The sequence below is a fragment of the Heteronotia binoei genome, chromosome 4 (genome assembly GCF_032191835.1).
Source record: "Heteronotia binoei isolate CCM8104 ecotype False Entrance Well chromosome 4, APGP_CSIRO_Hbin_v1, whole genome shotgun sequence".
Classification (NCBI taxonomy): Eukaryota; Metazoa; Chordata; class Lepidosauria; order Squamata; family Gekkonidae; genus Heteronotia; species Heteronotia binoei.
The window spans coordinates 30079040-30094755 of record NC_083226.1 but is presented as its reverse complement, the minus strand read 5'-3'; the positions used below and the strand labels follow the sequence as shown (position 1 = coordinate 30094755).

At 43.5% G+C, this 15716-nt stretch overlaps 1 protein-coding gene across 1 annotated transcript in view; it reads left to right on the top strand.

The window, feature by feature from the left end:
* DGKQ (diacylglycerol kinase theta) overlaps positions 1-15046 on the top strand; it is a 92938-nt gene extending 77892 nt beyond the window's left edge. The window contains exons 17-23 of the mRNA XM_060237043.1: positions 3864-4012; positions 4631-4812; positions 6051-6151; positions 8434-8580; positions 12194-12305; positions 13324-13476; positions 13709-15046. Of these exons, the coding sequence (XP_060093026.1) occupies positions 3864-4012; positions 4631-4812; positions 6051-6151; positions 8434-8580; positions 12194-12305; positions 13324-13476; positions 13709-13807 (943 nt within the window). The 3' untranslated portion in view covers positions 13808-15046. The remainder of the gene's footprint in view (positions 1-3863; positions 4013-4630; positions 4813-6050; positions 6152-8433; positions 8581-12193; positions 12306-13323; positions 13477-13708) is intronic.
* The last annotated feature ends 670 nt before the right edge of the window (positions 15047-15716 follow it).

The following is a 15716-nucleotide window of genomic DNA, read 5'->3' as shown; positions in this document are numbered from 1 at the left end:
AGGGCAGCTAACAGCATCAAATACAGTAAATTATACAATAAATATTTAAAAACAGTAACTAATTTAAACATTTCAATTTAAAATTTCTAAAAACATTCTGGTGCTATTTCAGCATAATGGTGAAAATCATTTAGACAAGTCCCTCTGTCATTTTAATCCTTTTTGGGATGGCCTTGCAGGCCCTGCGAAACTGTTCAAAGTCCCGCAGGGCCCGCACTTCCTCCGGGAGCTGGTTCCATAGGTGTGGGGCTACGATAGAGAAGGCCCGCATGCGAGTGCTCTGCAGTTTTGCCTCCTTCGGCCCAGGGATGGTCAGTTGGTTCTTCCCTGCTGACCTCAGTGCTCTCTGGTGTTCATATGGGAAAAAAACGGTCCCTCAGGTAGGCAGGTCCTCGGCCATATAGGGCTTTAAAGGTAATAACCAGCACTTTGTAATGAATCCGGTATATAACTGGCAACCAGTGCAGTCCGCGCAGCCCTGGCTGTATGTGCTCCCACTTCGGGAGCTCCAATAACAGCCTAGCCGCCGCGTTCTGCACCAGCTGCAGCTTCTGGGTTCGGCAGCCCCGTGTAGAGGGCATTACAGTAATTCAATCTCAAGGTGACTGTTGCATGAATCACTGTTGCTAGGTCCTGACGCTCTAGGAAGGGGGCCAACTGCCTTGCCCGCCTTAGATGAAAGAAGACTGACTTAGCAGTGGCTGCTATCTGGGCCTCCATTGATAGTGAAGGCTCCAGTAGAACTCCCAAGCTCCTGACCCGGTGTGCCGCTTTCAGTGGCACCCCGTCAAAAACCGGGAGAGGTATTTCCCTCCCCCGAGCCCTCCGACCCACGCAAAGGACCTCTGTCTTCGTCGGATTCAGCTTCAACCCACTCAGCCTTAGCCAAGTTGCCATGGCCTGCAGTGCCAGGTCTAAATTCCCTGGGACGCAGTCAGGCTGGCCATCCATTAGCAGATAGAGCTGGGTGTCATCAGCATATTGGTGACACCCAAGCCCGTGCCTCCAGGCAATCTGGGCAAGGGGGCGCATATAGATATTAAATAGCATCGGGGAGAGAACTGCTCCCTGAGGCACTCCACAATCTATGTGCGCCTCTGAGACAGCTCACCCCCGATTGCCACCCTCTGTCCCCGACCCTTGAGGAAGGAGGAGAGCCATTGTAAAGCCGACCCTCTAACCCCTACATCGGCGAGGCAGAGGGTCAGTAGCCAATGGTCGACCGTGTCGAACGCAGCTAACAGATCTAACAGCATCAGCACCGCCACGCCACCTCGATCTCCAGATGCCGCTGGAGGTCGTCTGCCAAGGCGACCAGTACTGTCTCCGTCCCGTGACCTGGACGAAAGCCGGACTGGCAAGGGTCTAGGATGGAAGCGTCATCCAGAAAACTCTGCAACTGCAACGCCACTGCCCTCTTGATAATTTTACCTAAGAACGGTAAATTAGAGACTGGTCGGTAGTTTGCCAATTCAGCCGGATCTGCTGTACTTTTTTTCAGGAAGGGGTGGACCATAGCCTCTTTTAAGGGTGTTGGAAAGCGCCCCTCCAGGTGGGATCTATTTATGATGTCCCGTAAAGGACATCTAAGCTCCCTCAGGCAAGATTTAATTAGCCAAGAGGGGCACGGGTCTAGATCGCAAGTTGTTGGGCGTGCAGAGGAGAGAATTCCATCAACTTCCTCCAGGCTGAGTGGGTCGAAGTGATCTAGAACTAAACCAGAAGATAGGCACGGAGCCTCCAGTTCATATACTGTATCCAATGTGATGGGCAAGTCCTGGCGGAGCGACGTGATCTTATCTGCAAAAAATTTCGCAAAAGCCTCACAGCCTATTTCTAATTCTGTCACATTTGGTCTGCCTTGAGGCAGTGTAGGTAAGTTTCCAATTATTCTAAACAATTGTGCCGGGCGCGCATTTGCAGACGCAATCCTGGCCGCAAAGTAATCTTTCTTTGCGGCCTTGACTGCCATCTCATAAGACCTCATAAACGTTCTATAGGATGTTCTCGTCGCTTCGTCACGAGTGCGCCGCCACTGCCTCTCTAGCCGTCTGAGCCCTTGTTTCAGCTGACGTAGCTCCAAGGTGTACCATGGAGCCAGCCTCACACGAGGGCGCAGAGGGCGTCGAGGTGCGATCTCATTGATCGCCCTGGATAGCCGATCTTGCCAGGTCTCAACCAGGACGTCAAGGGAGTCGCCAGGGGGCCAGGGATCCCGTAGAGCCATTTGGAACCGTTCTGGGTCCATCAGGCTCCGTGGGCGAGCCAAAATAGGCTCTCTGCCCATACAGGGTTGGGGCAGCATCTCCATACGGGCCTTGAGGGCTATGTGATCCGACCATGGTACCGCTTCCACCGCGATATCGTTCACCAGAATTCCGGATGCAAAGATCAAGTCTAACATGTGCCCTGCCTGATGCGAAGGAGTCGTAACAAATTGAGAGAGTCCCAGTGTCGCCATGGAAGACACTAGATCCATCGCCTGACTGGAGGCCACGTTGTCGGCATGGACATTGAAGTCACCCAGGACCATAAGCCCTGGGTACGCCAACGCCCAGCCCGCCACTGCCTCCATCAGGGATGGTAAGGTGCTGGCTGGTGCGTTAGGTGGACAGTACACCAGCCAAATCGCCAACCCCTCTCCGACATCCCACACCAGACCGGCACATTCGATACCATCGATTGTTGGGGCCGGGAGAGCCCGGAAGGAGTAACCCTCCCGTATGAATAACGCCACCCCTCCGCCCCGCCCGCTAATCCGTGATTGGTGAAAGACCGAGTAACCCAGGAGGGGGTCATCTGGGAGAGAGCCACCGTCTCCCCCTCTCGCACCCAGGTCTCGGTCACGCAAGCCAGGTCCACGTCCTGCCGAAGCAGGAATTCCCTGAGGATCGAGGTCTTATTATTTACAGACCTGCCGTTGCATAATACCAATGACGGGAATGGGCAATTCCTCTTGGCCCCACTATCTGTCACTGTTGGGATGGGAAGTAGACCAGAAGGGGGCCGAGCACTGTTTTGTCTCCACCTCCTTCCCTTGCACTTCTGTCTATTCCCACCGTCATACCTTCCCCTCCCCAGGAGCACTGGAATCCCCTGGCCGGGCATTCACACCTATGCCCCGGTATGATCTTCTTAATAATAGGATGGCCTCCCCCACCTAGCTATATTGTCTCAACTTATAGTTTAAATTCCCAGCCCACCCTCCACATTCAGTCCCTGGTTATCTGACTCACTATAATTTAATCAAATTTAATTAATATCAAAACCCACCCTAATCCTCCCTCTAATTGATTAATAAAAATAACTACTTTCTTTCTTAGCACATTAATAAAAATCTCCCCATTCCTATGTCCCAACTTAATGTGCTAATATAAATAAATAAAATAGATAAATGTGCATTTAAATATATAAATACAAAATAATAAATCCAATTACTAATCAATTACATAATCTCTAATTAAATTAAGTAATAGTTCCAATTAGTGGTTAGTAAGATCTTCTATCCAACAGAATGGAAGTCCAGGATACTGAATTAGAGAGGTAGATTAGAATATTGTTCTTAAGGTGCTGTTGTTAAAGTGCCAGTGCTTGCCGATGTCTGTAAATGTCCTTAAAGTGCGGGTGCAGTTCATGTGGGTGCAAATTCCTCAGGACCTGTTGGTTCAAAGCGTACCAATCCAAACTCTCCTTGGATGCACAGCACTAGATGTGCAGTTCTTTGGATTCTGATGTCAGTTGATTAAAATTTTAATTTGAAGTTATTTTTTTTAATTGACTCGGAGAATTATAACACCTGATTGTACGTCCTAATTAACAGCAGTTCTGGAATAACGCTGTGCTCCTTTATTTTTATATTGAAGACTTCATACGTTCTCTCAGATCCCGTGCTTCCGAATATTGGTGTGTGGTGGCGATGGCACAGTCGGTTGGGTTCTCGGTGCCCTGGAGGAGATCCGCCACAAGCTCGTCTGTTCGGAGCCATCTGTGGCTATTTTGCCTTTAGGCACAGGTGAGGCTGAGGCGAGAATGGGAATTTAATTTAATACTGGAATTTATATCTTGCCCATCCTCCCAAGGCAGGCTCAGGGCAGGTAAGAACATGACACACATACATGAATTTCATTTAAACTGAACGGAAAACTGTGGCCTGTGGTGATGAGAACTGGCATGGTGTCATGGTTTGAGTGTTGGATTAGGATCTAGGAGACCTGTGTTCAGATTCTCACAGTGTCATAGAAGCTCACTGGGCAGCCTTGGGCTAGTCACCTATGCTTAGTCTAACCAACCTTACAGAGGGTTGGTTGTGAAAATAAAATAGAGGAGGAAGGGAACTATGCTGTAAGCTGCTTTGGGTTCCCATTAGAAAGAAAAGCAAGGTTTAAATACGCCTCTTCCCCCTTTAAATGTGTCTTTTGTTTGTCTGGTAAGAAAACATAAAGTATGTTGCAGTGAAAAGTTTTAAGTACAGTAAAGATAGCAAAGCATTTTACATTTTCAAACAATGGTGTAAGACGAAAGAGGCAGTATTAGTAGTCACACAGATCGCCTGGTGAGCTGCTTTTTTGCTTTTGTCCAAATGGCTAATGAAAGGTTTACTTTTTTGTTTTTGTTTAAAAAAAAAAAAAAGGTAACGACTTGGGGAGGGTGCTGCGCTGGGGTGCTGGATACAGTGGTGAAGATCCATACTCCATTCTGATAGCTGTAGATGAAGCAGATGATGTGCTCATGGATCGCTGGACCATCCTCTTAGATGCACAGGAGGCCATTGAAAGTTCAGAAAATGGTGTATTAGAGCCTGAACCCCCTAAGGTATTTGTGGGGGGTCGGGAGGTGTTTGTGTGTGTTTTACTTTTAAACAATACCCTCTGTCCAGCCATGCAGTTCCAAAGACTTTTCTTCAGTGGAGACAGAGGTTTCTGCTTATACTCCCCTTTCTCTGAATCCAGTGAAATAATGTTCCTGGGGTCATGAGACTGTCAGGAAGAGCATAGTGGAAGTCTGCAATATAGATTGGATAGGTGTAATAGGAGTAGATAAATGGCCTTTTATAAGAAAAATCAAGTGTCCTGAAGTTTTTAGAATTGTGGATAGAGGCCTGTGTACTTTGACCAGGTTTGCTAGCCTCAGCTAAGGGCTTGCCGTCACCATTGGAGAGCAGCAGAATTGATTAACTGCAACCTGGAAAGAGATCTAGTATGGAACTTGGACATCTGGCAGGGTCTTGGGTTGGGGAGGGTGGTATCCTTTAGTCATAGAGGTGTTTGAGAGGGTAACTTTTGAGGCAGGGGCAATGGCAGTGCCAGGAGTGAGCTGTTGGAAGAAAAGGAAGAGAGATGTTTTGGTGCTCGGGCTTCCTATGTCCCATCCAAGGTACTATGACTGCTGCTTCTTCGACACCTCTCCAAGTACCATCTTACTAGCTTGAACTTTGGATCTTACATGTGAAAGAGCGCTCAACTGGATCAGTATTTTGCACCAACTTACAAATTGTTGGGCTTCTTGGAGAGCTGCAGTTTAGGCCTTTGTCAAGGCTTATCTGCTAAAAGCTCCTTTGGACTTGGCTGCTCCTCTTTGTATGAGTGGGGCACTTGTTAGGATTGTCCTTCCTCTGGGAACTAAGGATCCATTTGCCTTCTAGAATTTTCAGGGGGATTGTTTGGGCAGTGGCACTTATTCTGAGTAGTTGACAGGGTTGCTTTTTAGCATCCCTACCTCACTCCAGTGACCCCCCCCCCCAAAAAAAAAATATCCTGAAGTTCTGGGGAAACACAAAGCCAGGTTGGATGATGTTGTGGGGAAGGTGCAAAGGAATAGTGGTAGAATATAAACATTGAGTCATACTTAAGTCATTTGAAGGTGGTGGCGGCAAATTTCTGCCTCTGTTGAAATTGGCTGAATCATGTCCCAGGGAATCATTCTGATTGGTTCAAAGTCTGCTGTCTCCTAGGTTGAAATCCTGTGAGGGTAAACCATCTGTTGATCAGTGTGATGTTCTTTTTTCATGCTTTTTAAAAAGGGATTTATTTCCATTTTTAAAATATTTCTAGATTGTACAGATGAACAATTACTGTGGCCTTGGAATCGATGCAGAACTCAGTCTAGGCTTTCATCATGCCAGAGAAGAAGAACCAGACAAATTCAACAGCAGGTATTTGAAGCCCCATCTTAAGGAAACATTTTACACCCTTGTGCCTGGCCGGAGAGGCAGTCTGGAGGAAAAGGACAAGTATCATTATCTCATGGACTTATTTGAAATTACTGGAAGTGTAAAGATAATGTTATCCTATAAGAAACTTGAAATTGACAGGTCTCAAGGGGTTAAGGAGTGTCTTCTTCTCCATCTTCTATTTTTATATTGCGTGTTTTACTTTCCTCTGCTGATCCATGCTATTTATGACTGGAAATAGAACGTGAAGAGAGAGTTGTCCTAGGGCAATGGATGCTTTAGTTGCATTTGATTCTGCTGTTGTGGGGGCCATGCCTCTGTCACATCTTAGTCATGCCATTTGGTAACGCATGTACCTTTAGAACCACATGAGAACAGCAGTGATGTGGTTCTTTTCTATGCAGTACAATCTAAATTAGAGCTACACCCTTCCATTGAAGTTAGCAAATTTAGAAGCTCTGTTTTGGGATGTACTCTTAAACTACTACCAAGTTAGACTATTGACTGTTCTGAAGAATTCTATTGCTTTCTCAAATGCCAATAACAATTAGCATCAGTTTAATCCAGTATCAAAATCAATAAGAGTGGCTTCCATTGTTACATGGAGCAACCTTTGGTTTTTCCTCTGAGTTTAAGGCCACTTGAGAGGCACCTTTGTCTTTTATCGGGGGGAAAAATCCTGTAGTTTATTACAGTCCAAGATCAGAAGTCAAGATAATCTACAAAACCTATTTGTTAGTGGATGTCTGAATATACTGAACACAAATAGACATTTGCTAGAATAAAATTTGCTAAAACAAATCTTCTGCCTGATTAAACATGCCAAGGCACAAAATATTGCTTAAAGGTAGTTTCATTATAACAATTGGCAATAAGAAGGATAAAATTGATTGGATATGCCTGGGTAATTGGACATAGTTGGAGTGAAATACATATTCTGAATGTTCTGGTAAAACTGGCAATGTAAGAGGACATGCTTAAATGACAAGTAATTCCAGATTGACAAGTAAACCACTATTCACTTAGTTAGGAACAGGTCCCCCTGTGAGTGTAGCTGGACTTATTTCTTTGTTAAAATGTTATATCTCAGACTGTTTTCATTAAGCTTTTAATTTCATTTCTGATTTTACAGCTCTCTGGTTATTGTTTTGGTGTTGCTATTTTAAAATTCTACTTTGCCATGTTGTATTCTAATACAGCAGCTACCATTTCTCCAGGAAGGCTCATCTGTGGGAACTTGAACAAGGTTGGCCCTTGTATGGAAACATATGGGGTTGCATAAGCAGTCCGCTGTGGGCCGTGATTGTCATTATGCTTGCTTTTTGCCATGTTTCTGAGAGTTTCAACTTCACATTGAAAGTTTTGATTGGAGTAGGGGAGGTTACCTTTCACCTAATGATCCAGTGGATAACACAAAACTGAAAAGTCTGATCAATTCCTGAACACCAGCTGCAACTCAGACATATCTAGGCAAAAGCCTCCAGAGACTGAATTTTTTAGAAAGCTCTTGGGAACTGTACACTATATATATTGCATATATATAAAAGGAATCTTCCCAAACTTTTGCTCATGGTGGTGGTGGGCCTTTTCTGAGCATAGCTAGACAAGCTCAGGAATTACATGGGAACTTTCCTGAGAAGTGCCCTATGAGCTAGTGCCATCACTGCAGTGTTCCCTGGAGCCTTAAAAACCAGCTTGGGGGTAAGGGGAGGCTCTTCTTTTACTTTAGTGATACTATTCATACAGCCAGTTAGGCTCTGAACAGTGTCACAGTATAAGACAAAAGTAATTTATTAATACATATATCTATATAATATAAAGATTTAATAATTTTTAATCTTAACTGACTGATGAAGGAAAACTTGGCAACTGCCAGGGTAATATTAAAATCCATCCCTGCTAAAAGAAATCTCAGATTATCCAATTCACAGCTGGAGTCCTGACAGCGCAGAGGTGGTTCTTTCATACATCCAGTGTTCAAGACAAGGACTAAAATAGAAGAAATGTCAAAGAGAAAGCCAGAGGTCCTCTTAGAGAACAGCAAATGCAGAAATAAAGCTATGAAGCTGTTTATCTCTAGTTATTTTCCAGGCCCAATTGCACTTTATTCAAAAAAGAATATCTTCCTTTTTAAAAAAATGGCATTGTATTAATGAACTTATTTCATTATTATCAATGACCTTATTTCATTGTATTAATGAACTTAAATCCTTGGCGTGCTGCAAGTCTGATGTTTGCATTAAATGAAAAATCTCTTTCTCTAGGTTTCATAACAAGGGTGTCTATGTAAAAGTTGGCTTGCAGAAAATGAGTCACACAAGAAATCTTCATAAAGAAATAAAACTTCAAGTGGACCAGCATGAAGTTGAACTTCCAAATATTGAGGGTCTTATTTTCATTAATATCCCCAGGTAAAATCAGCACTTCTGTGTATGTGTATTTGTTTCCAAGAAAGCAACACTTACATTAGATTGCATTCTGTTATGATTCTTAATAGCCACTAGGGGTGTGCATTCAGATCTACCTGACCCAAAAATATACCTAAAAATTCCTTATTGGTATTTTCCAGGTATATTCCAGCTTTCCAATGTATTGCGTTTTCTCAGAGGGGAGAAAATCACAATAAAATTCCAGATATATTTGGGGATTTCAGGTAGATCTGAAAACAGCAACTATTTGTCAAAAAAAACTCTCTCAGCCCCACCTACCTCACAGGGCATCTTTTGTGGGTAGGGGAAGCAAAAGGAGATTGTAAGCCACTCTGAGACTCCCAAGGGCGGGATATAAATCCAGTCTCTTCTTCTTTTTCTCAATTGCTGCCAGCATTTCATACCTCTAGAAGCATGTCCAGTCCTCATTGGTCTGTTTTTCTGGAAGCCTTTTTCCCTTTCATTTAATTTACTGAGTCATCCGCTGCATATTGAGCCATCTCCTGAGTACGTAGAAACTCTGTGTCATCTACGGATGGCTTGGGTTTTCTGCTTTCGGGGTTGGCATGCACCTTTCCATTTACAGATACACTAATTTATTGTTTCAGAGATAGTTTCCACACTTCAGGCGCACGGATCTGAACAGTTCTAAGGCATATAAAAAGTGTGAAGGCATCCACATTAAGCACAGTCTTTGCTGTGTGACTACCATGAGTTGGTGGCTGTATTCATTCCCCCTCCTGCTGTCTTTGTCCATTCAGCTTGTTATGAGGACAGATAAAGCCACCTTGTACTGAGTCATACCATTGATTCATGTAGCTTGGCACTGCCTGTTTCAGCCAACTGCCTGCTGTTTTCTAAGGTCTCTTTTGCTGCTCTGCTGCCTGAAATCCACTTACCTGCAGATTAAATCTCTGCTCTTTTTTTGCATGTATGGCTGTGCTCGAAGGCAGAGCTGGGACACGAAAGAGATAAATTGTGTACCAGGCACACCTATATCCTGCTTAGGGCACAGTGTGGAGCTGGAGGCAAAACCACCCCCAGTGCACAAACCTCGGTGATAACACAAGATTGTATAATTGTAGAATCTAATTATCCAGCAATGTTAAAGACTATCTGGTTTGATGCAAAGGCCTTTTATGTCCCACAGTGAGAATGTTGGCGCTATGAATAAGCATTTAAGATGGGACGAGTTCTTTAAATGTTGGTTTAAATATAAATATCTGCACTTATGTCTCACCTGCTGTATCCCTCCCCTTATTTCCTAGCATGTGTCAGTAACCTGTAATCAAGGATGATTTATAGGTCTAGGATTCTGAGAAGTCTAGTTTCATAGAACAATATCTAGTTATGAATATACTCTGGTTATGGTGATATTTTATTCTTTGTTGATGCAAATAAAAAGGAAAGTGTGTGAAAGGGTTAGCATGTCTTTTTCATGCTGAGTTTCCATTCTTTTTGGAAGCTTGACTGACTGGCTGATGTAAACAGGGTTAATGTGGGTATCTGTGTGTTTTGGGGGGGTTTCTGTAACTTTTGCAGGGACATTAATGCATGCATAGATTCGTTAAGATTGTAGCCGCGCCTGTACCCACTTGTGGCTTTTTTTTTGTACCATTTTAATGTAAGGTATCCTGAAGTGCCCTCTGCAGGTCATCATGTAAAACCCCAAAGTCTGATCAAAAGTTAACCGCTTTGTAACCTTTCAAAGGAACTGAAGATTTCTTGCCTCCCATAACAGTGATGGCTGTGGGATCCAAATGTGCCTGTTTCTGAGGCAAGCAGTCTACCTAGTAAAATTGAAGGTTCTAGAGTAAATAGTTACGTTTGCTGCTGTTTTTGATCCTTAATAAAATCTCTCTTATCTGAGCTCAGCTGTGTATTGGGTACAGCTGCAGTCATGGTGTGAGTCCTGAAAATGGCATGTTTCTGCAGTAGAGGAATCTGTTTATCTTTCACAAAGTTCAGCCTGTATTGAGCCTATCTTAGTTTGACTCCCTTTGACCCAGTGGTGTTCATCTTGTTTCAATACAATTCTAATGCAATACTGTGGAGAAACGCCAACTGAGTTAATGTTGGTGCTTGGTTGGAGGGGAACATGAAACTATTAAAGCAGGCTTTGGGGCCTAGCCTTCCCTTCATCCCCCCCCCCTCCCTTCCAGAGTTAAACCAGCGCCTCTAGGGGGAAAGCCTCCTAGAGGGGCAGGAAGTTCTTTAGCCTTCCCCTCATTCCCTCCTCCCTTCTGGAGTTAAACCAGTAACTCTAGGGGGAAAGCCTCCTAGAGGGGCAGGGAGTTCTTTTGTTCTTTTTATTTGAGTTAGGCGGGAAAAGGGCAGTTCTCAGCTGGCGCTCAAGGAGAGAGGTTGCCAGTCTGTGGGCTCCTGCCTGTGGAATAGACGGAGTGGCCCCCAGGCAGTAATTCACAAGGTAGGGCAAGTTTACACCAGGGACGAGAGGATGTGTTTAAATCCACCTTTTATTTGTCCTTCTTGTTGCTGTTCAGGTGCTGTGCTAAACTTTTACATGTAACTGTTTTTGTTTTTATTTTTCTTTCTTTCTCTTCTTATTAAACATTTTTACTGTTTTGAATGCTGGCAGTCAAACTCTGTACCACATAGATCCCCAACCGCTTAGACCACGCTGCTTTATGAAGGGGGCCCCAGGGAAAGGGGGAAGGCATGCAGTTGGATAAGGTGCCAATCCTCCAGGGGTTCCCCGACGAAGGGCTGTGGTCTCTGTGATACCCAAGTACAGGGTGGCAGAAGACCTTGAGGCCTGGCCTCATAGCTGGAGAGGGGGATTGGGAGTCCTGTTCCTCTCAATCTGAACCCCTAGACTGAGCAGGTGGTGGCAGCGAGCCCAAGTGGCCGGAGGAGAAATAGCTCCCTCCAGGAGTTGGCGACTCAATAGGGAGTTGACGGGACCGGGTCTGAAGGCAGAATCGGGCCGGTTCCGTCACAAATACTATAAACCCACCATCTGGATTAGACATGTTCTGTATTGATTTTTGACAGTATTAAACTGTGGGGATTGTTGGGTAGCTTGAGTGATGAAAAGACACTCCTTGAAAATGGGCTTGAGCAGATGGTTAAGGCTTTCTGGAGAAGGAAATGAAATTGGGGAGTGTGCTTAGTCAGGTGAGATGAGACTCCTTGCCTCTAACAGGCACAATGGAGGGAATTGCCCATCCATGTTCCACTTAGTCTGCAAGCTTTTTTCCAGTCTTCCTTCCCCTGTATCCCCTTCCTTCTCTTATGAGTGCTGTGGATCAGTTGTCCAGAGGGGCCCCTTCAGCCATTATATAGGAATCACAACAAAGGAAGCATTTAAAGCTTAACTTCATCTCCTTGCACTTCTGGATTGCAGACAAAACCTGTCCACCTTTCTGTCACACTTTCTGTAAAATGTTGACAGTGGCCCTAGTTCTAAGGAAAAAAGATCTTATCATCTGTAAATTGTTATTAACTCTAATTATGTCAGTTTATGATACAGTATTCTGTGTAGAAGGGGTTTGCATGCTGGATTTTGTACTTCTTTTTTTTAAAAAAAAACCATTGTGGTAACAATGGTCATCTTGCTGTATTCTCTGTTCAGCTGGGGCTCTGGCGCTGATCTGTGGGGCTCTGATAATGATAATCGGTTTGAGAAGCCAAGAATTGATGATGGATTACTGGAGGTTGTTGGCGTCACTGGAGTTGTTCACATGGTAAGTGTCAGTTTTGAGGAAATCAGGGAAAGATCCATACAGAAGATTGTTCATTGGAGTGCCTGGATTACCTCATGGATTTAACCCATTCATAAATAAAATTTTTAAAAAACCTATAATTGTGTCTGCCACTTGAACTGATTAATTAGGTGATCATATTAAAATCATATCGAGATCCAGTGGAAAATGTCAATATATACACTATGCTGATGGGCTACCTTTCTATGACCAATTTGAAGCTTGAGAAAGAAATAGGAAGTTTAATAAAGCTAGCTGGCTGTTGTTGCAAACTGGTAAAATATCACTAACTAGGTTTAAAGAACGGTTCCAAATCTAACAGGTATCCAGGACAGAATGGGTTTTGAAAAGCTTGGATTTTGACTGGAACAAATTCATGTGAGCTTTACTGGAAATCCAATGCCCATGTGGTCAGTGTAGCAAATGAGTCAGAAGATGGTGTTACCAGACAATGAAAAGTATAACTATAATTCTTTTTCAACACAATTTATTTTGCTAATAAATTAAATATTTCTTTTCCCAGCCTTAAACCTGGTTAATATCTTTCTCAAATGTATTGATTTTTTTTTAGCATTCTAGAAAATGGGAGTGTTTTCTAGAGTAGCTTTCAGATGTTCCAACAGATTTATTTAGAAAAACATACGTACTCTCTCTCCAGAAATCTGCTCAGGGAAGATCACAAAGTAAGAAACAGTACAGTAAAAATATCAAAACAACAACAACACAAGTGTGAGGGTGGCAGTGGCAGTGGGACCTGACTTTGCTCATGGGGGGTGGCAGGAAAGGTGCGGGGCGGCAGGCAGTCCTAGGGTGGCAAAAAGCTTGGTGCCGGCCCTGGTTATCAATAGTCAAAGGAGCTGCTAAATTGTACCAGGGAGAAGTACTTACATATACACAAAAGTGTTTATTACTGTACAATCTCATACCAGTTACAGCTTTTTCCTTCTGAGCAAATGTGGCCATTTTAAGGTTTGTTCTGACTCTATTCCTCTTTATATAGGGACAGGTCCAGGGTGGCCTCCGTTCAGGCATCCGCATTGCCCAAGGCTCCTACTTCCGCTTGACCCTTCTGAAGCCCATCCCTGTGCAAGTAGACGGAGAGCCTTGGATCCAGCCCCCAGGCCAGATAATTATCTCTGCTGCAGGACCAAAGGTAATGCCCACTGGATTTTGTCCCAGTGCATTTCTGTTTATTGGAGAGGAAAAAACGATGTGCAGACCTGTAGAGCTTGTAGAAAACCACATTCTTCTGAGCTCTGTAAACTTTCTTCTTCTTTGAGAAATGATATGTTTTGAACAAAAGTTGGTTTGAAATGACTGTCTTTTTATTTTTATAAATTCAAGTGATTTAAAAATGACTGTCTTTTTATTTTTTTAAATTCAAGGTCCATATGTTAAAGAAATCAAAACAGAAACAGAAAAAAACTGGATATGTGAAAGACTCCAGAACCGAGAGCACGGCGTCCAGTGACGTGGGCCATTGACAGAGACAGACCCAGAGAGCAGATGCAGCACACCTACTGTAGACCAAGTGGACCTGCCTGATAAAGCTGTCCTGTTCGGCTCAGGTTATGAAGGGTTACTTACGAGCCCGCTGTTATATTCCATGTTTGTTGTATGGTGCCTACCCTGTGACTGTCATGAGATAGACATTCGTACATCATGGGCTGATCAGAGACTTCTGCATTAGGAGGAAGCCTTTCAGTCAACCATTTCCCAATTCTTGCTTTATGCCAATGAAGCACAGATCCCATTATGCTGTGCATTTTACACAATTGTCTTTCTCTGTTTTAGCCCCTTGGAGCCAAATGTTTTATAAACATAAGCTTTTAGACTTTAGTGGGGTTTTTTACATAAAGTTTAGCCAGAATTAGAGCTTAAGCTAGCTAGGATTCCCCGTAGGGGTGTGTGTGTGAAAGTGTATATATAGTGAGACGCTTACGAAACTGATTATTTTAATTTTGTGGGTTGACCCGTGCAATAATGCTTAATGTAGGATTAGGATACATTGATTGAGCCCAGTGGTATGATCCATCCTGCACTCTGCTGGTAGTACTTCTCCAGTGAGAGTTTCACTGCAATGCACCTGATGTTGCTGATCAAGTGGGGGCCCTCTGTAGCTCCATGGGGAGAGGGATCCAGTGAGCCATGCTGGTCCAGACCTGCAACATGCAGGTTACTTGTTAATACCTGGGTGCATTGCAGGAAGGGAAGGTTATAGAAAGTTACCAGGGATCAGTTTTCCATGGACATAGCATTGTCTGGATTATATCCTCAGTGTTAGGTTACAGTTTATTCAGAAGCACAAGACGCTGAAGAAATAATGTTTCCTATTTCTGCACTACTCTAATAATCCTTGGGGGAGGGAACCCTTTTGTCATTTTATTGACTTTTTCCGTAAAGCACATTTTTTACATACACTACAGGCTTCTGGTTTTCTATTATACTGGTAGCATGTGTGTTTCTTTTTTTTTTTTCAAAATTCCCATCACTGGTATATTGTTCCTAATTTTATGTCCCAATTATCCCCTCTTTTAACGTACTATGAGACTGTTGCTGGAAACACCAAAGCTTGTAATTATGGCACAATATTGCAAACTGTCTGTTTCCACATTTGTTATGCTTTATTTATTGATGCACTAAATTGAAATGTGCTGCTGTTTTTTATTCTGTATTAAAGAGCTGATCTGGGTGTATACACCTAGGTCTCTGTCTGTGTCCTACATTAATCTGGGTATGACTACTGATAGTGTATAGGGGAAAATGTTATATACAGATAGGTCCTTAACCGAGCATCATTTGTTCTTTGTGATGTAGGTAACTCCTCGCACTTCTTCACTTTCATTTCACAACTAGGATTTGCTTGTGCAAGGAGTTCCAAATGACTCCTCCTAGCTCTGTACTGCAGTTGGGTTTTACAAGAAAAGGTTAGTCTGTTGTCACAGAGTATCTTCCTGTGCATAAAATACAGAAGGAAAAATGGAGGCGAAACAGCTGAGTGTGAGTTTGGTCTAGCTCTGAGAGCTGCAATCGTAGTATAAAAGGAAAATGTTTTTGTAGACTCCTGTTCTTTAGAATGGCTGACTTCTGAAGATGCACTATATTATTGCGGGCATTTAGGAAGTATCAGTGTCCCTGAGATACAAAAACAATAGCACTAGACCCAGACTCGGTAGTTGTTCACACATATGCAAGATTTCACCTTCTATATTTTGACAGATATACAGCTGCTGCTTGTCTTTCAGCCACTTCAGGTAGAGGCCTCCTTCCAGTGGCTGTCTAGAAGTTGTGGATCCACTTCTTCTTTATGCTATGCTTTTGCTGAAGACATTTTTCACCTGATTTATCTTCTACGGTAGCAGATTATGGTCTGCCATGCCAAGGAAGCAGTTT